This window comes from Neophocaena asiaeorientalis, unplaced genomic scaffold (assembly GCF_003031525.2).
Source record: "Neophocaena asiaeorientalis asiaeorientalis breed wild unplaced genomic scaffold, Neophocaena_asiaeorientalis_V1.1 scaffold118, whole genome shotgun sequence".
Lineage (NCBI taxonomy): Eukaryota > Metazoa > Chordata > Mammalia > Artiodactyla > Phocoenidae > Neophocaena > Neophocaena asiaeorientalis.
Window position 1 is genome coordinate 13,216,825 of NW_020175528.1, and position 24,644 is coordinate 13,241,468.

Below are 24,644 nucleotides of genomic sequence, written 5' to 3' on the forward strand. Positions count from 1 at the left end.
GGATAGTGACCTGTGCTCACACACAGGCTTTTTGGTGGCGGCAGCAGCAGCCTTAGCACCTCATGCCCATCTCTGGGGTCTGCGCTGATAGCCGTGGTTACCCCGGGAGGGGAGGTGTGGATAGTGACCTGTGCTCACACACAGGCTTTTTGGTGGCGGCAGCAGCAGCCTTAGCACCTCATGCCCATCTCTGGGGTCTGCGCTGATAGCCGTGGTTCGTGTCCATCTGTGGAGCTTGTTTAGGCGGTGCTCTGAATCCCCTTTCCTTGCGCACCCCAAAACAATGGTCTCTTGCCTCTTAGGCAGCTCCAGACCTTTTCCCAGACTCCCTCCCGGCTAGTTGCGGCACACTAGCCCGCTTCAGGCTGTGTTCACGCCACCAACCCCAGTCCTCTCCCTGGTATCTGACCTCCAAAGCCCGAGCCTCAGCACCCAGCCCCGCCCGCCGCAGTGGGTGAGCAGACAAGCCTCTCGGGCTGGTGAGTGCCGGTCGGCACCGATCCTCTGTGCGGGAATCTCTCCGCTTTGCCCCCCGCACTCCTGTTGCTGTGCTCTCCTCTGCGGCTCCGACGCTTCCCCTCTCCACCACCCACAGTCTCCGCCCGCGAAGGGGCTTCCTAGTGTGTGGGAACATTTCCTCCTTCACAGCTCCCTCCCACTGGTGCAGGTCCCGTCCCTATTCTTTTGTCTCTGTTTATTCTTTTTTCTTTTGCCCTACCGAGGTACGTGGGGAGTTTCTTGCCTTTTGGAAGGTCTGAGGTCTTCTGCCAACGTTCAGTGGGTGTTTTGTAGGAGCTGTTCCACGTGTAGATGTATTTCTGATGTATTTGTGGGGAAGAAGGTGATGTCCGTGTCTTACCCCTCTGCCATCTTGGAGGTCCCCCCAGGTCAATTTCTTGAGAGAGAATCATATAGGCTCAGCCACTTTCCCCCCACTTAAATAGGTCACTTAAACATTTACTGTTATTTGATCAGGTGCTTAAGTAGCTCTTTTCCAATCAGCTTTGGCCTCCATGATGGTGTGAAATGTGGGCTCTTGGGCTGCTGCTTTTGCAGAAGCTCTGAGTAGAACAGCTTTTCTTCTGAGGGTGAGTGGGAGTGTTAAGTGACATGACTGATTTACATATGGTGGAGTTGACATTGCAACCATGGTCTATATCAGTGGCTTAACATAATGAGAAATACATTTTACTTGTTAAGCCAGTAGGTGTGTTCATGGGTGCACGTGTGTGTATCTCAAACAAAAGCTTTAGAAAACAGAAGTTACCCTTAATACATGCAGTGCACTATGGTATTCTCTATTCTGTCCTTTCTGTTTTGTTACCTTTAAGTAGATGACAATCAGAAAGTCTTGGGCTTTATTTTGCTATTCACTAAGAGGTTATAAGCTTGTCGCTTGAAAACGCTGGTATCTGACTGCAGAATTCGTTTATATTGCACTGCATTGTGCTGGGTGGGGCAAACAAATCAAACTGAAAACCAGTACCTGCGCTATAGGAACTTAGAAACTGGTTTAGGAGACAATAGAAATGAAAGGTTTAATGATGTTTTTGAAAGACTGTAGGACAAAATGTGAAAATGAATGACACAGATAGATATCATAGAAAGCAGTAAAGGTCAGGAAAGTGCTCTCTAGAGACTCTGACTAAAACTAGATGGGCTAGATGGGCAGAAGAGTGGAAAATAAAAGCAATAGAAGTATAAACTATTGCTTGAAGGAAGCTTGAGATATAGGCAAATGGGAGAAGAGTGGTAATTCTGTGCCTATTTCTCAGGTCTCCTCCATATAATAATGGGGTAATTCCTGTCCAGTGGAACCACTGTGTGCTTTGAACATCTCATGTAAAACATCAGCCCACTTTTCTTTTTTATTTTTAGTTTTTTGGCTGTACCATACAGACTGTGGAATCTTATTTTCCTGACCAGGGATCGAACCCGTGCCCGCTGCAGTGAAAGTGCGGCATCTTAACTACTGGACCTCCAGGGAAGTCCCTATTAGTTCACTTTAGTATCCACTTTTCCAAAACAGGTTTTACTCAGCTTAGATTTTATTGCCAATCTAAGAAACTAACTTCAGGGCTTCCCTGGTGGCGCAGTGGTTCAGAGTCTGCCTGCCGATGCAGGGGACACGGGTTCATGCCCCGGTCCGGGAAGATCCCACATGCCGCGGAGCGGATGGGCCCGTGAGCCATGGCCGGTGAGCCTGTGCGTCCGGAGCCTGTGCTCCGCAACGGGAGAGGCCACAACAGTGAGAGGCCCGCGTACCTCAAAAAAAAAAGAAAAGAAACTAACTTCAGTGTCAGTGTTGTTCTAAGGAACTTACTGTTTGGAGGCGATCATTCCTATCCATCTGCCACGTTCCAAAAACAACAAGCAAAAACAAAATGGCAGCCAAGATGTTGGCACCACCTTTACAAACAGGTGTCCTCTTCTGCAAGAGGAGCCCCTCAGACCTGTTCTGCCTTCGTCAGCCCCTTCCTGACTCATGCCTTCACTGTGTCATCGGCATCATTGTCAATTATGCGACTCCAGCCGAGTCCTCCTCTGCTCGCCCATCTGCACACCTGCCTGTCATCACTCACTTTCAACACTGCCTCATAAGCCACTGCCCGGTTTGGGCTTGACTGAAATCTCTCTCATGGTCACCTCTCACTTAAGAGTTTTCCTGTGGGCAGAAACAAAGAAATGCAGGTATTATTGGCATCCGTAAACAGTTCCATTTGCCTGTCCTACTTGCTTTGTTTCTTTTATGAGAGAGGACTTTGAAACATATTTTAGTTTTTATTAAAAATAATGCTTTAATTCTAAAGCCAAGAGATGCTTATTATAGAAAAATCAAAAAGTACCAATAGATAAAAAGAAGAAAATAAAAATTAGTTGAAATCCCTCCCATCCAATCACTGTTGACATTTTGGTATATAACTTTTCAGACTTTTTTTTTTTCTTAATGTGTATTTAGAGTTTTCCTTTTCCTTTAAGCAAAAATTAACACAATAATATTGTCTTATTACTCATATTTTCTCTTTAGCAATGTTGTAAATATTTTCTCAGGTCATTAAACCTGCTGTTTTGTAACCTATTTTTTTCTCTTAACAATGTTGTGAATGACTTTCCATGTTATTAAAGTTTCTTCCACATCAACCTTTGTAAAGCTCATATTATATTTCATCAAATAAGTAGGTGTTTGGTTCTTTTAACCAATTCCCTTTGTTAGTCATTAGTTTATTCCTAATATTGCAACTTAAAATCAAAATTTAAATTAAGTTGTTTGAAACAATTATTTTTGAATTACAGAAGTAATGCAAATACATTCACCTTATTACAAAACTAAACACAACAGTTAAGACTAAAAGTTGCTCTGATTTTACCACCATTCCCAACCCCCTCCACTGTTCACCACTGTTACTAGTCTGGTCTCCTCCTCCGTATTTTATTAAATGTTCCACTTTTAAAAACTGCTCATCTTTTATTAAATAACTTTATGGAATCGCCTTTTCCCCCTAAAACCAGTTTACTTTTTATCCTCTCTACTTCTGTGTCATGAGCTTTTCATATATGTCCTAATCTCATTTTCTCCTCTTGATTGCAGATAGAAAAAGGAGAACTGGGTTTCTCTTTCACGGGGGAATAGAGATTGAGTACACTTGGGTCCAGGCTCAGTAGCCCACAGGGGAATGACGGTATTGAGAGCCACAAGTCAGAGAGAGGAATCTGAGGAGATTCCACAAATGTCAGTACTAATCAACAAGTTAAAAATTGCCAGGCGCCCTGCTAACAGCTTAACTTTCTCTGCAGCAGGAGCTGGGAATTCAGTTGGGGATGCAGTTTCTGGGGCATCCAGGGGGAGGACCTTAGTTTAAGGGAAAAGTAGCTGCAGGTCACACCTCTTAAGAAATTCAGAAGCATGAGAAGGCAGTGCACCATGGTGGTTAAGAGATTAGTCTTTGGGGCTTCCCTGGTGGTGCAATGGTTAAGAATCCACCTGGCAATGCTGGGGACACGGGTTCAAGCCCTGATCCCACATGCCACGGAGCAACTAACCTCGTGCACCACAACTACCGAGCCTGCGCTCTAGAGCCCACGAGCCACAACTCCTGAAGCCTGCACGCCTAAATCCTGTGCTCTGCAACAAGAGAAGCCACCGCACTGAGAAGCCCGCACACTGCAATGAAGAGTAGCCCCCACTCGCTGCAACTAGAGAGAGCCCGTGTGCAGCAACGAAGACCAAACGCAGCCAAAAATAAATAAATAAATATATACATACATTTATTAAAAAAAAAGAGAGAGATTAGTCCTTGGAGGCAGCAAGCAGGCCTGGGTTGAATCCCAGCTTGGCCACTTATTAGGGCTAACGATGATTTAACTTTCCTGTGTCTCCATTTTCTTTTTTGTAAAATAGCGATAGTAATAGCTTCCTTGTGGCATTGTTAGATGTTTTAGATGCATGGAAAGAACAGTACCTGGTGCATGGTAAGCATTTGATACATTGGTAGTTGGAGAAATAGATTCAATACTCTGAATCAGGAATTGGCTAGATGTAGGATGCTGGTTTACGAGGGCTGGCTGCAAAGGAAGTAACGCATGCTTATGTCCTAAATCATACAAAGCACAGCAACTTATTCTGGTACATTTAATGACCTTGCTGTTTGTGGTCTGTCCCCTCGGCCTCATATCTGTACTGAAGTAACTGGGTCTCAGTCAGGAATCCTGGCTCTGTCTGCAGAGGGTGACTCAGGCCATTACAGGGTAAGAGCCCCAAGCCCTGGCCTGTCTTATCTGAGTTTGCCACGGTTTTAGCAGACCTGAGGTTACGTCTGGGAGGCTGGGGGAGCTTGCTGTTTCTTGAGATTCAAGAACTTTGGTGAGGATTATAGAATTAACCTTAACAATGTAGATCAGAGAGGAGATCTGGTTTTTTGAACAAATGAATGAGAAGGTCCCTGGCATGTTACTTGACATCTTTTAAAATTAAGCATATGATTTTATTAAATGGGCCATTGTCTTCTACCTCTCATTATTCTAAAAAGTAGTGTTCTATTTACCAGCTCCTCCCTAAAAATATGGCACTGTCCCCATCTTGACCTCATTTATCTGATCTTTGGTTATCCAGATCTCTGGCTCTTTGATGTGGATGTTCTGCGGTAGCTTGTGGCTTAGGTGGAAGGTATCTCAGTGATTTCTCGGTGGACGTGGTGGGGCCCGAGACAGCCTGCAGGGACTGCTTACAGAGGACAGTGTTTCGGGCCTGTGGCAGATTTTTCATTTTAGGAACTTCAGACATACACTCAGAGAGCCGCTGTTCCCATGTTGTTGGCAGTGAAAGAATTCTAGCTCATTTATAATTCAGGGGCTATTCGGCTTGTGTTAAGTCTGTAGAAAGGACCTAGGAGTGATTATGTCACGTGGTGTAATTTTACTTTGCAATTCATTCTCTTCCCACTTGAACTCTTGAGAATAGAAGCCCATGAATAGCGAATCACCAGGAGGCATGAATAAAACAGTCAATTTTCAGCAAGTGGGTAACTCCAAGTTTAAAGGTCTTAGCTCCCATGGGTATTCAGTGGACATTAGTGCTGTATGGAGCCTGTGTGATCTTGGGTTATAAATATCTGATCTAATTTTTAATTGACTACTTTTCTGAGCCTTTTTGGTCGGTCAGTCTTTTGGGGGCCCTCCTATTCTGGTTTCTCTGGCTGGCGGTGAAAAACAGAAGGAACATGCACCTGGCTTATCTAGAAACACTGTCAAGTCACAGAGGGCCTGAGGACATATCCTCGTTTACCCCATAGAAAATGGTCATCTCATCAGCCAGGTGACTGGTGTAGTTCATCTTGGCTCTGTCCACAAGTACAGGGCCGACTCTATCCTGTAGATAGGCTCTGTATAAATGGCAACCTCAGGGCTCTGTTGGAGGTGCAGAGAACCTGGCTTATTACCTATTCCAGTCCGTGGCGTCAAAGGCCAAGGAATATTGCATAAAGCTCATGGTTTTCCTAACACAGTTCTTCACGAGGTGAAAACACCTGTAGCTGTGGTGAATGTGGGAGTGGAATTACTACCTAAAGCCTGGTTGTTCCTTTGTGGGACAGTCATCTAACAAGCTCAGATTGGCAAAGTATCAAGAGGAAATCGGCATCCATTTTATTTTATTTATTTTTTAACCATTTTAAAAAATTAAAGTATAGTTAACTGACAATGTTGTATTAATTTCAGATGTACAGCAAAGTGACTCAGTTGTACATATACAAATATCTATTCTTTTTTCAGATTCTTTCCCCATATAGGTTATTACAGAATGTTGAGTATAGTTCCCTGTGCTATACAGTAGCTCCTTGCTGTTTATCTATTTTATATGTAGTAGTGTGTTCATGTTATTCCCAAATTCCTAATTTGTCCCTCCCTCCCTTTCCCCTTTGGTAACAGTAAGTTTGTTTTCTATGTCTGTGAGTCTATTTGTGTTTTGTAAATAAGTTCATTTACATCATTTTTTAGATTCCATATGTAAGTCATATTATACGATATTTGTCTTTCTCTGACTTACTCGCCGTCAATTTTAGGTGGAGTATCCGTTAATTAACTTTTGGGTCTGTACTTTAGGGAGTTTACCCTTTTATAAATTTCAGAAACTATATCTTGGGTCTAGTAAGACAATATCATATCCATAGATGAAGTATCTTCTACTGTCCTTTATTAGTTTTAGCCAGTTGTTAACTTCTGTCTCTTTTGAACATGGAAAATATACTGGTTACAAAAATCATGGGAAGAGAATTTCAATCCAGTTACAGCAGTAAAAATATAATTTATAATTATGAATTTAGGACTGTTATGACATTAGTGAGTTCCCTGCATTCACTGTCTTGACAGGCCACATAATATATGTTCATATTTTTCAACTTATGTCAGAACTATAGTTGCGAGCTATAGTTTTGTTGTTTTATTTGAATTAATTTTTATCCACTTCAAATGTTGACAATATTGACATATATTCACACTTTCTCCTTAGAGTCTATCGTCTACCATGGCAAGATTTGAAGAGTTTTGTAGATTATACGAAAGTTATATAAGTTTATAACTTATAAAAGTTTATATAAGTTATATAAGTTTATATAAGTTTATAAGTTTTGTAGATTATACGAAATCAAGAACCCCAAATGGAATCTAGTTCTTAACGTTTCATTAAACTACTTATGTAATTCTACTTGATGAGATAGTTAAATAAAAAATTTAGACCAGTGAGGAATGAGAAAGTTCAAGTGAGGTCAGAGGAGAGCTGTAAAGGAGTGTTGCTTGGCTGTCTGTGTGTTCCCGTTTGTGCTGGGCCAGAGCCACCACTGCAAAATATATATTTAAAAAAGAAAAAAGAGCCTGTACAATTTAATTTCTTTCATTTTAGATAACAAAATAGGAATCCATTTTGGAAGCTGGTGTATTTTCTTTTCCATACATGGAAACAAGGAGAACCCTTGGAGAATTTTGCTAGATTCTCTTAGCAAAACTGTGCAAACTGCAGAAAACATGTAAATGTAAAAACTATAGGTATAAACATATGCTTTATATACATTTTTTTTGTGCAAAAGAAGAGCCTGGGCCTTCCAAAGATTTTTACTTCAGTTTAGCAGTAAGGTCACTGGTTTTGAATAGAAAATTTCCAGAGATATTTACTATTAAAATCTTTGCACGCATTCTTTCTCCTTCTTTCCTTTCCCTCCCTCCCTCACCCCCTTCTTTCCTTGTTTCTTTCTGCTTGACACTTTGCTCTGTGTTTTCATTCTCCCCCCGGTTTTCTCCTGCCTGCCTTCTGCCAGTCTCTGTGAGGCCCTGTTTTATACCCTCTCTCCCCTTCTTTCTCTGGTTTCATCTTCCAAATTCTTCAGTCTCTGAAATAATCTTGCTGCTCTTGACCTTCGACCTCCAGGCACCTGCTCTGCTTAATTTAGAGTTGAACGTGGAAGGTCTCAGGTGGACAAAATGCTTCTTCTTGGCTCAGGAGAAGAACCTGTCCAGCCAGGACCTGGAGCAGTGGTCTGGCAGCCAGCCAGGAGGAGCTGGCTCATCACAACTCTCCAGAGCCAGTTTTCAGATTCCCCGAATGTGCCCGTCTTCTTAATTATAACCCAAGACTGCTTCATGGAATCTTTTTTTCTTTTTGGTCAGTTTTGTATGGGCTGCTGGTCTCTTACTGATGACTTTTTTGGGTAAAGGAATATTTTATCATTTTTTAAAATTAGTATTATTAGTGAAAGATGATAATTCTATGCAATTAGTACTTTGCCTTTTTCAAAACTACCTCCTTTCCCCCCTCAGAAGAGCAACTACTTTAGCTGGGGATTTTTTTCTTTTTCTTTTTGATAGGATGAAGTACTCTTTATCCCTCAGTAAACTAGCTGTATCTGGGTAGGTCTCTAAGCCCACATGCTTCGCTCTCTTCCCCTTAAGATTTCCGGGTTTGAAGTCAGCAGTAGTTGTGGATAGAGATGCCGGTGGCCTGGAAATTCTTGCTGGTGACCTCACCTGCAGAGACAGTGGGCGTGATGCTGGGATATTGATCTGTCAGGACTTTGTGTCAGGCAGGAAATCCTGTGAAGTTCCTGCTCAGGGTTAACCAAATGGGAGCAGCTCTGAACAGTTTCATTCTTCTGTCCAGTCTCCTACCTTATTAAAATGTTTGAAGAAGCCTTTTTAGCCATGAGTTCTTGCTGACAGGCTGACCCAGGGTCAGGATGGTGGGTAAGGCATTACAACATGCCGTGATATGGGTGGATGAAAACAAACATATGGAGACTTGGTACAGACCTGGCATTAGAAGGGGTTGTAGTGATGATCATCCAACCTTAGAAACGGGGTGCCTCTCATAGAAAGCTGGGAGTTCCTATCCCTGATAATATTATGATTAAGAGTGGGAGCCCTGAAGTTGACTGGCCTTGATCTGGGATCCTAAGCCTTAGTTGTTATTCCCATCTGTTAAATGGGCATAAAAGTAGTATTGGCTTTTTAGAATTTTTATGAGGATTCAATGGGAATGGGATATAAAATACACAACATATTTCCTGGTGCTCAGTAAATGATTGCTGATTTTACTATTGATTTCGGACTCTTTCTACTCTACTGCACTGCTTTCTAACCTTTTCCAACAATCAGATTAAAGGCAGTAACATGTAGTAGTCTTTATTACCCTGACCCCACAATGTAGAGAACTGTGTGCCAGCGGTCTTCATGCTGGGATATGCACCACACCCCAGGGCATTCAGCAAGACGATGTGAGATGGGCAGGAATAGTTTTAAGGGGACCATTTTCCATATTCTCAACTTGTAGGTATTCTTTTTTCTAAAACTGAGACTGTATCTGCAGTTAAAGTGTTACACCAGGTTTTTAATTTTTTTCCAACTTCCACTTTCACAGTTACCCCTTTTGCCATTTTTCTAGAGAAAGCCATCTCTCTTAGCCGTATCAAATCTTACTTTGGTGCCCTGTCTCAACGTGTTAAATCACAGGCACAAGATAAAATGGGGTCAATTTGAAATACTGGTTTCAGCAAAGCCTCCTTTAATTAAGCCACCGTCTCACTCAGAGTTGCACTGTCAGTAAAATTTTACTTTTAGGGCTAAATGCATTGAAATTAGAAGTAATTGTGTCATTTTGATTATAGATTAGTGATGCTATTTGTAGTGATTTTACAATCCAGAAGAGTCTTTATGCTTAAAGCTCATTGGTCACAGGAAGTTTTAGAAAATTAAATGTAAAAACCTATTTTTGTGTTAAAGTATGCTAGGGTGACTAATAAGACACCCTGACACATAGAATTATACTAGGAAACTTAGCGGGGTGGGATTGACATCTAAATGAGGTTTCAAGGAGAAAGAAGAAGAATGTAAAATCTCCAACTGTTAAGAAAAGCTTATTGATTTTTGAATGAATGATGTTATACAATAGGTATTTAGTCATCATGGTTTTTATATTTCATTGGATACATTTAAAATAACACACGGTTAAAATGTCTAAATTTACAATTAGCAGCAAAATATATCTTTTTTTTTTTTTTTTTTTTTTCCGTCCGCGGACCACTGTGCCACCAGGGAAGCCCCAAAATATATCTTTAAAATTCTTTAAGTTTAGGATGAAAATCTGAGATGCCAACTTAAAAATGGGTCTAAGGGAACATGGTTTTTATGGGTTTTTTTTGAGAAGTATGAGAGCCAAACGTTTGAAGACCTTTATTATATTTTATTGCTATTAATTTTTCACACAAGGGGAGGGCACTCTCTTCCTGCTCTTCTTCTTGTGAAGTGCAGGATTTAATTGGTTGGTATTTTGCATAGGCCTTACCTTTTGCTAATTAAACTTTAACTGAAAAACATGAATACCTTTCATGTGCCAGACTTAGTGCCGGGTATATCAGAAGAGACTCCAGGTCCTGCCTTCATGGAGTTCATAGTTCAGCCTCTACTCTTTGGGTTAGAGACTGAATTTTGATAGGAACTACAGCAGTCAGGTAAAAACGTGTGGCAGTTGAGTCAGGAACCGCAGGGATTCAACTAGGGATACAACCGTATTACTGCAAGTATGGTACTTGCAGAAGAAGAATGGTAGCATTCTTGGTTCTTGTAGGTACTGTGGCTTCTCCAAAGACTATCAGGTTAATATCCTTATTTGTCAAAATTAAATATGCCTGAAAGACTGCTGAAGTTGGGCCAAGGGGCGTTTCCTTGTTTGATTGGGTTTTTATAAAGAGCATTGCTGTTCCACTGAGTCTTTGTGAAAAAATAGTGTTAAAATTACTCTTTCAATGAAATAAGGACACCATATTACTGACCAGGGTTCTGGGCAGTAAACTCTTAGAGTGGTGGCTTCATTTTCTTTATTATCGGGAATTTCTTCAGTTATGAATCAGAAGATTAATTTCATAAGTATTTTAGGACTAGCCAGAACTAAGAGTAGAACAGATTAACCCAACCTGATAGGATAGTGTTCTAGACACTTTTCATTTCTTTAGTGTTGAGCTATGCTAATTTATTAGTGTAATTAAATGTCATTTGAGGGGTGTGAGACTCAAAATTAGTATGTACTGAATTCAACATTTTGCGTAATTTCTCTTAATTCATTTTTGAAGGGCATAGAGTTCTGTCTTACATAATAAAGAAGTTGTTTAAGTAAATGCACTCAACTTTATTTTGCTTTTCCCCCTAGGTGAAAAGAAATGGATTATCTCAGACAGTTAGCCAGGAAGAAAGAAAGAGACAAGAGGTAAGTTTTCCACCAAGCAGATGCTTTAGGGTTCCAAGGGTGCCTGTTATGTTCAGCATTTTCCTTTGACGATGTATCCATTTTTTTTTTTTTTTTTTTACAAAAGGAGTATGTGATCATTGTCAAATAAAACTACACATAAGCTCCCATAAAAGAAAATTTAAAATATACCAATGTCATTTTAACTTAACAAAGCACCTAGTCTGTGTGTATTTACACTGGAAGAAATATGTTGAAAAATGAAACAGACATTACTTAGATCCTGGAACTGAAGAAGGGTGTTAGTGGAAAAACTGGTGAAATCTGAATAAAATGTGAATATTTGTCTGCAGACAAAATGTAATGTACCCTGGATAGGGAAAGCCAGGTGAAGGAAATATAGGAACTCTGAACCCTCTTTGCAAGATTTCTATAAATCTAAAATTATACCAAAATAAAAGTTTACCTAATAAAAAGTAAAACATAATAAGAGGGTTTCATAACTTGAAGTTTAAGAAATGCAGTTTAAGACAATTGCTTACTGTAATAATACTGCAAAGTTGTCAAAGTACTTTCCTTGTTTTATGCATATGAGTATGGAGATACAGAAGCTTAGGCATATACATGCATGTAAATCACTTCCACAGAGGACATGAGATACCTTTTTCTTATTTCTTTGGCCTGAAATAACACAAAAATATAAGGATGTGTTGTAGTGCCATTTTTTTAACTTTAAAAAAACAAAATAGTATATAACATTGGTGTACACGTCTCTGAGAATTAAAAATGTATTACATTTATAATTTTTTTCTTATTTTTATTTATTAAGAAACTAAGACTTAAACTAAAATAGAAGTCCTACATTCTCCTCCTCTGTCTCATTCCCTTCCTCTCCTCCCCAGAGGCAACTATAATTATGAATTGATGTGTACCCATCCAATCATGTATTAGGTATATTTATGTACATATACTTGTGTGTATCTGTTAAGATGTAGATAAATGGTATGATTCTGAACGTGTTTTGGTTGGTTGCTTTTTACATTCAACACTGTTTTTGAGATTTACCCATGTTAATGCATGTTAATCTAGATCATTTATTCAAACTACTGTATAGTATTCCATTCTCTAAATACTACTTTAAATAAAAATCTGTCCTCCTAGTGAGGGACAACAGGCAGTACTTTTTTCTTTACGGTTAACATTGTGGCATAAACAATATTTCTCTCTGTTTGTGGACAAATTCAAGAGCTTCTCCAGGGTCCTAGTCCCATTTGAATATTTCTTTTCTTTTAAACCTATTCTGTTTCCCTTATATTTTGAAAATATTTATTTAGGTTTGTGATTTAAAAAGTAATGACTGGGAATTCCCTGGCAGTCCAGTGGTTAGGACTCTGTGCTTTCACTGGCTAGGGCCCAGGTTCAGTCCCTGGTAGTGACAGCAAATCTAACTATGGTCTCTTTCTATTCCTATACAGATATTTTAACAGGTCTAATGTGATTTGCTTTTAAGTAGTTGATGACCCAATTGCATGTTTTAAGTTATTACATTAAACTTATTATATTAAACTACCACTTACTCACCTTTTCCTGCGATCTACTCTGTATAGTTTATCGTATCTTTTTGTTTGAATCTTCACATTTTGGATTTGATTACAAAAGTCTCTGCTTTTGAAAATATTTTTTAGTCATTCCAAGGCACTATATCCATCAACAACCTGAAATCCATTATTTTTGGTCAGGATGGGTGAATTTTCTTTAGTTTGCATTACATTTCCTGGGGATGATTTTATTGATTGAATAGAATCACACGCGATACAGGTTGAATGAGACTCTTAATGTTCTTACTCTTTACTCATTAGATGATTATATCACTTAAGTCCCTGGAGCGCAACTGAGGTTAGACCAGTATGACTTCTCTAAAAGCTTCTGGATGCTAAAAAGAGAGGTGAACCCTGAGACTAGCACCACTAACCTGACTTAAAGAATTATGGCTCACCTACCGGCAGCGGGGCGTCCACCTGCCTGTGCCTGACTGCTCCCGCCCGGCCTCAGCTGGAGCACAGGGTCTCACGGGGAGAATCTTCTGTGCCCTTTGGGCCAAGCACTGAGGGGAAGAACGCTGGAGGTCAAGGGGGTTGATGGCAGTGTTACTAGGGTAGGTCTCCAGGAAGGATGGGAAACCTCAAGCCTGCAAGGATGTTCACTACCCCTCCCTGAGGAGGAATTCTCCCTGCCTGGCCATTCTTGGAGAATCTGATTTTGTTAAGGTGCTAGATGAATTCCTTACACAGGGCGCTGGTGTCTCTCCACATATATGGGTTGGCTTTTGATAATTAATGAACGCTTATCAGGTAAACCACTGTGTGCCTGACACCAAGAGTTTCTGCCGAGGGTCCTTCGCTCCTTCTTGAGACACTGATGAGAGCAGAGAGGGTGGCTTGTTGGACGGAATTACTTTCAGTTGTATGAGTTTATATAAAAGAATTCCTGTGGCTGATAAGAACATTTTGAGGGTAGGTCCAATCATGCTGTTTAATGCACCCAGAATATTTGTTCTTATTAACCACAAATTAGTTGGATTACAACATAGGGAGAGAAAGGAGGACCCGCAAGGGAGGGAAGAAATGTATTTGTGAGAAATTTTCTCTGAATCCCAAGTGAGGTCCATAAATCTTCACTGTCCCAGAGCAGCATGCTTTGAAATCAGGGCTGGAGGAGATGACCCCAAAGGTTAATTAATGTCACACTGAGATTTTACGACATGCCCTAGCTTCCTCCCAGAGATTCTGCCCCCTGGCAAAGTGTGACCTCAGGGTGCAGCCTCAAGTCATCCAAATACTTTCGTTTACACTATTTACACTCTAGGCAGTGACTCTATTTCTCAAAATTTGGGTATATGTGCCTTATATAAAGACAGTAGTTTGGTAATGTAGTTTTTAATACTTATCTTTTTGTATTTTTTAAGATATTATGTTATTCTTATAGCAGAATTATGAGAGCTAGGTTTAATTCTTTAATTGAAGGAATGAATAACACATTTCTTCTTCCTTCTATCAGGCTATCTTTGAAGTTATATCCTCTGAACATTCATATTTACTCAGCTTGGAGATCTTGATACGAATGTTTAAAAATTCTAAAGCACTGAGTGATACGATGACCAAAACAGAGAGTCACCATCTTTTCTCCAATATTACAGATGTCTGTGAGGCAAGCAAAAAGTAAGTTCACTTTCGTTTGCCTTTGGTCATGCCAAGACATTACTGGTTAACAAACAGCTGCGTTATGTCAAAAGGAAGACATTTAGAGGTGTGAAGTCTCTCATTTGTTCAATTGGCTTTTATCTTTATTCCTTGAAAAAAATTTTAAGATGTGTTTCAAGGTGTTGATGTATAGACAGATGCTAAGTGTGTAATTAATTGTCACATGAGACAGTTATATCTAAGGTCTCTATATTCCTTCTCTTTCTCCCTATTTCTCCTTTTTCCCTTTTATTTTTCCTTTTTAATTATTGCCAATAATATAACAACATTAGTTGGAAGGAAACAAGGTAACTCACTATCAAACCATTCAAATACAGACATTATTTCTGTTTACAATTTCATAATAGTCTTGTCCTTGTTATGTATATATTATTTTTAAAATGCAGTCATAGTGACCGTAACGATTTTTACAGATTTTCCCTATTTCACTTTCCATAAGTACTATTAGAAGAGTTTCCATTTTTTTTTTTTTTTTTGCGTTATGTGGGCCTCTCACTGTTGTGGCCTCTCCCGTTGCGGAGCACAGGCTCCGGACGCGCAGGCTCAGCAGCCATGGCTCACGGGCCCAGCCGCTCCGCGGCATGTGGGATCTTCCCGGGGCAGGGCACAAACCCGTGTCCCCTGCATCGGCAGGCGGACTCTCAACCACTGCGCCACCAGGGAAGCCCTCCATTATTATTCTTAATGAGTGCAGGAAGTTCAGTTTGTACACCAGTGGTGAGCTCTTCTATCCTTCCGAGGGAACTACACAGCCTGTACTGGAGCCATGTGCCAGCAGTGTTGAGCCACCCGAAGTTGCTATTTTGGTAGATCAAAATGGATTGAATATTGGCAGTTTTGTATGGTTGGGTCAAAGGTAGGTTTACTGTACAACTCATAGCTTAAGCTTCAAGGCTCCTCATTTGCAAGGGCACCTTTTAAATATTTGCTTTTGTGCCTAATTTTTTTTCTTAGAGGGCCTCCAAATTGTACAGGCTTCAGGGCCCACAAAAAACAGGATCTGTCCCTGGGGTGAGTACCCCTTGTGAATCTGGACGTTGTTCATTTGTCACTTTAGGGAAAATCCAAGTAGGCAGTGACGGTAACACGTTTGTATCCCTGGCTCCATCGCTGCGTGCAGGTAGATTTTCCTTTTGAACTGCAAGATTGAACATCTGTGCTGAACAGGTTAGCATGTGAGTTGGGGCCCCTGCAGAGATGCAATTTGTGGTCAGATCAGCGAGCTCTCCCAATATTTTATGGTAGTGACACAACTTCAGAAGTCAGATTCTGCCACAAGAAAAGATCTTGACAATCTTATTACTGCATTATGTGTCCAGAGGACCTGCTGGGCCTTAGAGAACAGGGGCCTGTGGTGTGCAGGTGGTGACACACACTGCAGCTTGGAAGTCTTTTTTCAGAAGCTGGGTCATTGCTTGTGTTCAGCCTATTGGGTTTTTTTTTGGTACCAGTCTTGCCCATTTTGGTAAGAGAAATGAAAAATCTCCTTTCTCCCGTTAGTGAAGGGGGCAGAGCAAGAGCCTTAGATGGTGTGTCCCTGTTCAACAGGTATTCAGATTTCAAAATGAGTCTGTTTCATTTTAACGTGTACTTTGGTCTAACTACGAAAACAAATCTCCATGTTAGATATATCGCTATAAAGAATTATTTCTGTTTTGATAACCATAAAATGTAAGTTATGATTTTAATTAGAATATGTTTCCTGAAAACCACGGTGGCATGTTTTTCACTCCTCTCTGGAATTGTTCTTTGAATCGTGTGGCCATCAGTCCACTTCTCATAGCGTATAAATAACTCTAGAGAAAGCTGTTAGTTCTGACTGTTGAGTAGCAGCAGTTCTTGAACAGAGTATGTTTTGGGTCCTAAGAGTCTTTGGGCCTCGGCAGCACTGCTCGTGTACCAGGCATGCTTCAGAAGGAGCCTGGGCCCCAGTAATCACATCTTGTCTTGGTAGTTGGTTAACCTTGAGAAGGTTGCTAAACCTCTCCAACTCATTTCTTAGATATAAAATGGGGATAAAACCCATAATTGGTTAACCCTGAAATAAGTAATTTTATTTAAATTATAGATGAAAATTTTATTATTTTAATTTCACTCATTTACAAAATATAAATCTCATGATTTTATTTAAATGTTTTCATTTCTGTAGTAACTTAAAATAAGAGGCTATTCTGGACATTTTTGTCTATTTTTCATTTTTAAAACAAAACTCAGACTTCTCAACCTGCATTAAATGATAAAGAAAGAAATATCTTTATCCTTTACATTTTTTGTTTTGTTTTTATTTGAAATGCAGTGTTTTTTTTTTTTTTTTTTTTTTGTCTTCTGCGGTACGCGGGCCTCTCACCGTTGTGGCCTCTCCCGTTGCGGAGCACAGGCTCCGGACGCGCAGCCTCAGCGGCCATGGCTCACGGGCCCAGCCGCTCCGCGGCATGTGGGATCTTCCCGGACCGGGGCACGAACCCGTGTCCCCTGCATCGGCAGGCAGACTCTCAACCACTGCGCCACCAGGGAAGCCCCGAAATGCAGTGTTTTAATTTGGAGAGATGCCTATGTAATGTTTGATCTCTGTTATATTTCAACTAAGAATGATCAGCTTCTGCATGGTAATCCTGTGTCTGTATCATAATAACTTACATTACAAAAGTTTATTGAAGTTTGAAAAACTCATTTCAGATACAGCCTTTTTAAAATTCAAAGTTCTCAGAAGATTTACAAAACCTATTTCATTATGTAAAGCCTGCTTGTTGAATTTCCAGCATTTGGGCTCCAAGAGTGACTGACTCTCAAGTGGTAATGCCTTCATGTGCTACCCATGAAAGAGTTGCCAGTCTTAAGAAATCATAAAATTTTCATTTTTTTCTTGAATAAACAAACGATCAGTGTCTGAATTAAGTACTGATTAAGTGGGGCATTGTTAAGTGTAGCATAATCAAGACTATTTTCATTGCTTTACTTTTACCTGATGAAAAATTGTAGCTATAGGTGGCGGGATATTCAGTAGAGGCTGAGGTCACAACATGCTCAGCATTTGACTTAACAATGTGATGTCTGGTCCTCTTTACAGTGGCTCAGGTTCTTCACTGTTTTCCAGTAAATGTCACCAAGAAGCCCTTATGTGTAAGAGGATGCTATATGAAAACAAACAGGCAGGGACAAGATCATTCTGATTCTGGGTGTGTGCATTTATCAGTGGACGTTCCTACTGAATTCTTTCCTGCTTTATAAAGAATTGCTCATTTTAGTCAACACTTGTGGAGCCTCCTATTCTGCCAGATGCCTGGATTCTAGAGCATTTCAGCTGATGGCATCTGCCCTGTGGCTCTTGGTCCTCAGGGGCCAGTGGCGGCCAATGGAACATCCCCGGTGTGCGTGCAGAGGCATCCTAGGGCAGGGCACTTACCCGAAATGGGCAGGTTTGGGTCATGCTGGAGGTTATGGGCCTAGGACCCCTGGTGAGAATCACAGGTGAGGATGAGAGAAGATGGTAATGGCCTTTGTGTGCCTGCTGAGGAGTTTTTACTATTTACTGAAGGCTGGGTGGACACAACGGGCAATAAGGTAGGGGACTGACGTGGTGGTCTGGGAGATGACAGTAGAATGGTGTTTGCATAAGAGAGGAGGTGAAGATGGTGAAAGGTTTGGGGCCATTGCAGTAACACAGCCAGAGTTGATGGGAATCCTATAGGAGTCCTAGGAGGAAGGACTTGAAGGATATTTAGAACCTCTAATCCCGAGGACTTGGCAAGAGAGAGGGAGGAGTTTTGTTTACCTCCCAGTGTCTGCCTGGTTGACTGTGGATGGTGGTTGTATTATCCAGGGTGTAAGAGAAGCAGGTTGGGGCTTAATGAGGGAGATAAGGAATTCAATTTGGGGCAAGTTTGAAATGACTGTGGAGCATGAGGGGAAGGTGCCTAGTTGAAAGGAGAAAAAGATTAGAATTCCAGAAAAATCTTGACTTGAATGTAGATTTGAGTCATGTATGTTCTTGGCACAGTGGGTTTAAGTGAGATACTAGAGCTTGTAGTGATGGTTTTTAAGCGGTGGTGGTGGTGGTACTGGTGGTGGTTGTGTTTGCCTCCTGGGGGCATTTGGAATGTGTTTTCGGTTGCCCCAGTGACCTGGAGACTCTATTGGCATTAGTAGGTGGGACCAGAGGTGCCAGACATCCTACAAGTAGTAGAACTGCCCTAGACAAGCATGAATTGTCCCACCCAAATGCCCGTTGTGTCCTCCTTGAGATGCACAGATCGAACAAAAAGAAAAAGAAAACCAAGGTCAGAATTTTGGCACAGAAACATTTAAGGAGCCTACATCGGGGGCATGGGGGAGAAAATTGAAGCAAATAGGGTAAGAATTACTGCCAGGACCTTTCTCAGGCCCCTTGGCTGTGGAGGGTTTGCCCCTGTCTTTAATGCCTTCCTGTCACCCCCTGTGTCAGTGCCATGGGCAAGGCAGCTGTTTGCTTTGTAATCTTCTTTAAAGGCATATGCGGGGAGGCAGCTGGAACCCTACTCGTTCTGTATTTGACCCCTCCTACAAAGAGTGCGGCCCTTTTCTTTTTCTTGGGATGATTAGAACTAAATCCTCCTAAGTTCAGGCAGTCCCAGTATGCCTTTGACCTCCCGGCTCTGGACCTACTTCCTTCTACCTTTGAATGTTTTAACTTCCCTCTGACTCAAATGCATGAAATCTCCCTGGATTCATGGTCTCTGTCTTTTAAGCCCCAAAGATGTCCTAAAAACCTAATCATTCCATGAAAAAAAGGGAGTATTAGATATCTTTTGTTTAGAAATGAATAGGCTTAATTCATAAATAAACACCACACATTGTATATGCTTTGCCTATTTGCATATATCCTTTGATTATTTTTTTTTGTTCTGCTTTTACGTATCTGTGTTCATTTAGAATAATTTATAGGTAGTTGCCATATTAATAGAAAAAGACCTACAAGTATGATTAATTTTCATGAATTAGCAACAGAATATGATCTTATTCAGTAATTCCACTTGTTTTTAAATTTAAGATCTATTGATGGTAAAAGACTGATACTATGGAAAGGAGATTGCCTTTTGTATAAGACTGAATATTAATCCCACTGCTGTGTTTAGAAACATTAAGGTCTAAGTAAGGTCTTTTGTATTAAAATGTTTTCTGCAAAATGAAAACTAGATGAACCTCTGTTTTGATGTTTTATAAAATGATGTGTTTTTAATCTTTTTTTTTTTTTACATCTTTATTGGAGTAAAATTGCTTTACAATAGTGTGTTAGTTTCTGCTTTATAGCAAAGTGAATCAGTTATACATATACATATGTCCCCATATCTCTTCCCTCTTGCGTCTCCCTCCCTCCCACCCTCCCTATCCCAAAGCTTTTTTTTGATTTCCATTTGTGTGAAAAGCGTTTTTCCATTCCCTCACTTTCAGTCTGTATGGTGTCCCTAGGTCTGAAGTGGGTCTCTTGTAGACAGCATATATACGGGTCTTGTTTTTGTATCCATTCAGCCGGTCTGTGTGTTTTGGTTGGAGCATTTAATCCATTTATATTTAATTTAATTATCGATATGTATGTTCCTATTACCATATTCTTAATTGTTTTGGGTTTGTTTTTGTAGGTCGTTTCATTCTCTTGTATTTCCTGCCTAGAGAAGTTCCTTTAGCATTTGTTGTAAAGGTGATTGGCTGGTGCTGAACTCTCTCAGCTTTTGCTTGTCTGTAAAGGGTTTAATTTCTCCATCAAATCTGAATGAGATCCTTGCTGGGTAGAGTAAACCTGGTTGCAGGTTTTTGTCCTTCATCACTTTAAATATGTCCTGCCAGTCCCTTCTGGCTTGCAGAGTTTCTGCTGAAAGATCAGCTGTTAACCTTATGGGGATTGCCTTGTGTGTTATTTGTTGTTTTTCCCTTGCTGCTTTTAATGTGTTTTCTTTGTATTTAATTTTTGACAGTTTGATTAATATGTGTGTTGGTGTATTTCTCCTTGGATTTATCCTGTATGGGACTCTCTGTGCTTCCTGGACTTGAGTAACTATTGCCTTTCCCATATTCGGGAAGTTTGCAACTGTAATCTCTTCAAATATTTTCTCAGTCCCTTTCTTTTTCTCCTCTTCTTCTGGAACCCCTGTAATTCAAATGTTGGTGTGTTTAATGTTTTCCCAGAGGTCTCTGAGACTGTCCTCAGTTCTTTTCATTCTTTTTTCTTTATTCTGCTCTGCAGTAGTTATTTCCACTATTTTATCTTCCAGGTCACTTATCCATTTTCTACCTCAGTTATTCTGCTACTGATCTCATCTAGAGTATTTTTAATTTCATTTATTATTGTTCATCATTGCTTGTGTCATTTTTAGTTCTTCTAGGTCCTTGTTAAATGTTTCTTGCATTTTGTCTATTCTATTTCCAAGATTTTAGATCATCTTTACTATCATTATTCTGAATTCTTTTTCAGGTAGACTGCCTATTTCCTCTTCATTTGTTAGGTGTGGTGGGTTTTTATCTTGCTTCTTCATCTGCTGTGTGTATTTCTGTCTTCTCATTTTGCTTATGTTACTGTGTTTGGGGTGTCCTTTTTGCAGGCTGTAGGTTCGTATTTCCCGTTGTTTTTGTTGTCTTTCCCCAGTGGCTAAGGTTGGTTCAGTGGGTTGTATAGGCTTCCTGGTGGAGAGGACTAGTGCCTGTGTTCTAGTGGATGAGGCCGGATCTTGTCTTTCTGGTGGGCAAGTCCACATCCGTTGGTGTGTTTTGGGGTGTCTGTGGACTTATTATGATTTTAGGCAGCCTCTCTGCCAATGGGTGGGGTTGTGTTCCTGTCTTGCTAGTTGTTTGGCATAGGATGTCCAGCACTGTAGCTTGCTGGTCGTTGAGTGAAGCTGGTTGCTTGTGTTGAGATGGAGATCTCTGGGAGATTTTCGCCATTTGATATTATGTGGAGCTGGGACGTCTCTTGTGGACCAGTATTCTGAAGTTGGCTCTCCCACCTCAGAGGCACAGCACTGACTCCTGGCTGCAGCACCAAGAGCCTTTCATCCACACGGCTCAGAATAAAAGGGAGAAAAAGTAGAAAGAAAGAATTAGTAGAAGAAGAAAGAAAGAAAGGAGGGAAGGAGTGAAGGAGGGAGCAGGGAACGAAGGAGGGAAGGAAGGAAAAAAGAATGAAAGAAGATAAAATAAAGCAAGATAAAATAAAGTTATTAAAATAAAAAATAATTATTAAGAAAAAAATTTAAAAAAAAAACAAAAAACGGATGGATAGAACCCTAGGACAAATGGTGGAAGCAATCGCGCCCGTCTCTGGAGCTCCTTTAAGCAGCGCTCTTAATCCCCTCTCCTCGCGCACTAGGAAACAGAAGGAAGAAAAAGTCTCTTGCCTCTTAGGCAGGTCCAGACTTCTCCCTGACTCCCTTCCAGCTAGCCCTGGCGCACCAACACCCTGCAGGCTGTGTTCACGCCGCCAACCCCAGTCCTCTCCCTGTGATCCGACCGAAGCCCGAGCCTCGGCTCCCAGCCCCGCCTGCCGCGGCGGGTGAGCAGACAAGCCTCTCGGGCTGGTGAGTGCAGGTCAGCACCGATCCTCTGTGCGGGAATCTCTCCGCTTTGCACTCCGCACCCCTGTTGCTGTGCTCTCCTCCGCGGCCCCGAAGCTTCCCCCCTCCGCCACCCGCAGTCTCCGCCCGCGAAGGGTCTTCCTAGTGTATGGAAACCTTTCCTCCTTCACACCTCCCTCCCACTGGTGCAGGTCCCGTCCCTATTCTTTTGTCTCTGTTTATTCTTTTTTCTTTTGCCCTACCCAGTTACGTGGGGAGTTTCTTGCCTTTTGGGAGGTCTGAGGTCTTCTGCCAGCGTTCAGTAGGTGTTCTGTAGGAGTTGTTCCATGTGTAGATGTATTTCTGGTGTATCTGTGGGGAGGATCTGTGGGGAGGAAGGTGATCTTACTCTTCTGCCATCTTCCTGGAAACCTCTATGATAGTTTATTTATGAAGCTTTAAACTGCTCGTGTTGGAGGGTATCCTGCAGAGGTGGGAGGTGGCTGTGGTTCACTGTGGGGACAAAGACACTGGCAGCAGAAGTTCTCTGTTTTTAATCTTAATTCTGAGTTTTCATTCTAAATATCTAGATTATGCTAACAATACTTCATTTGCATTTTTTCAATAATGGAATATACTGTTATTTGTGATCTCTGAAAATATGCTGCTAAAGAACTTTGCAAGATGCTTGTTCTTCTTGTTTCCATTACAAAGTTAAAATATTGGTATTTCTTTGGGAAGTAATTTAAAGCTAAAACTATGCTATCTTCAGTTTCTGCAGAGCAAAATAAAAATATCCATCAATGTGCTTTTGTGTCCTGAGGAACTGAATTTGTTCCCAGCATATAATGAGCAGCTAATGACAAATTCTCCAGTTTCTGCTTTGTGTGGAGGAGTAAGTTACAGTAATAGTAAACAGACAAAATGAGACTTACCCAGAACTTGCTTCTCCAGAAGATTCTTTTCCCTAATTTAATCAGATTATATTAAAATTGAAATATCATGGAACACTGGATACTGTTAATGCATGTTGTAATATTATTTTATAGATTGACTTCATATTATAAAAAATGACATTTTACTCAAATAATGGCACAACGTGTCTGCGTTATAAACTGTTTTCTCTATTTGGTAATTAAAATTCTCAACTTTAATGCATTGACAGCAAACTTTCAGAAGTTTTGTAATATTAAAATTAGCATTTCGTCTTTCCTGACTAGTTTGTAAAGCTAAATTTTAAAAGAAAAACATTAAATTTAACTAGGCCAGAGAGTATGGAATTCCTTATGTTGTAGAACCTGTTTAATTTTTTTCCCTGAAGTAATGGCTGTTGCCATTGTTTCTCATTAGCAAATGTTTTTTGCTTTCACAATATCCAGTGTAAGTTTACCAAGTTTATTTGGTACCAACTTTACAAAGTTTATTTGGTAACTAAAGCAATTACCCTATTTCACTTAATGTAACAGAGAAACTTTATTCTTTCTAAAACCAAACTTCTTTAGCTGACGTTTGAAAGACAGTGACATTCAGAAGCTACTCTTATGACATTCTTTGACTTTTTCTCTATGCTGAGATGAATAAACAAAGAAGTTCATTTGAAATTCACCTCAAGAACTGTACAATAATGTGGGTATTTTAGTCTACCTTGTTCAGCTTTTACCAATGACTGGTGTCTGAAGTAATAAAGAAATAAGTTATTTAAGTATCATTTCAAGTAAAGAAAAGGCAACAAATGTTTTAATAACAGATGCAGTCCTTTTAGTTAAGACTGAAGGAAAGCAGGGGGGGCATCTGAAATCTTTGTAAAAGTTAGTGCGAGACAGATGACTGGGTAGACACATGCCTTAATATTCATTCCCTTCTGAAATCCCATTAAAAATGATGGGATAGTCAATGCACAAAGGCACAAAAAGCTTTAAAAAATTAAACAAAAACAAGAAAAGAGACATCAGGAACAATATTTTGAAACCGGAGAAACATGAGTACTCTCTAAATATTTCAGGAAGTCTGAGAAAGTTTACCTCTAAATAGTTGGTAGTGAGGAAAGCCAAGAAGGAACCAGATTTAAACCCCAGAACCTCTGGAAGATGCAGGAATAGATGAAGTTGGGGTAAAGGTGTGACTAAAAACATGAGTTTTTTGAAAGCCGGTTTGAGAAATAGGCAGAGCCCAGACCCTCTCTTCAGCACCGCACAGCTGAAGGATACCCTGCTTCACCCCAGCAGCAGGGCAAAATAGATGAACTCTGGACCAGGAGATCCAGCCCCAAGTGAGGAAGGAACCAAAGTACAGCAAACAAGGGTATAATGACAGTTGACACCTGAAGGCTTCTGCCCCAGTCTCCTCTTGGAACGTTGGTAACCAGGCGTATGTGTAACCTTCACCCTATTTTTGTCAAATGGTGACTGGCATTCGTTCAAGTTAAGTAACATTTTATAATTTTCAACACTGGTATTTATATTTGAATATGTTATTATTAATATTAAGTTTTGTAGGAGTACAGCACAAATATATAAAACCTCAAACTTTAATAAATATATCCATTTCAATAACATGTTAGGTAAGTACTTATTAACTCTAAATCTTTTTTTTTTTAACATTTTTATTGGGGTATAATTGCTTTACAATGGTGTGTTAGTTTCT

The 24,644-nt window shown here is 40.4% G+C and overlaps 1 protein-coding gene across 1 annotated transcript in view; it reads left to right on the forward strand.

The window, feature by feature from the left end:
• The window catches only part of ARHGEF26 (Rho guanine nucleotide exchange factor 26), a 148,176-nt gene that overhangs the window by 22,964 nt on the left and 100,568 nt on the right, over positions 1-24,644 (forward strand). The window contains exons 4-5 of the mRNA XM_024769139.1: positions 11,186-11,242; positions 14,279-14,439. Coding sequence (XP_024624907.1) covers positions 11,186-11,242; positions 14,279-14,439 — 218 coding nt within the window. The remainder of the gene's footprint in view (positions 1-11,185; positions 11,243-14,278; positions 14,440-24,644) is intronic.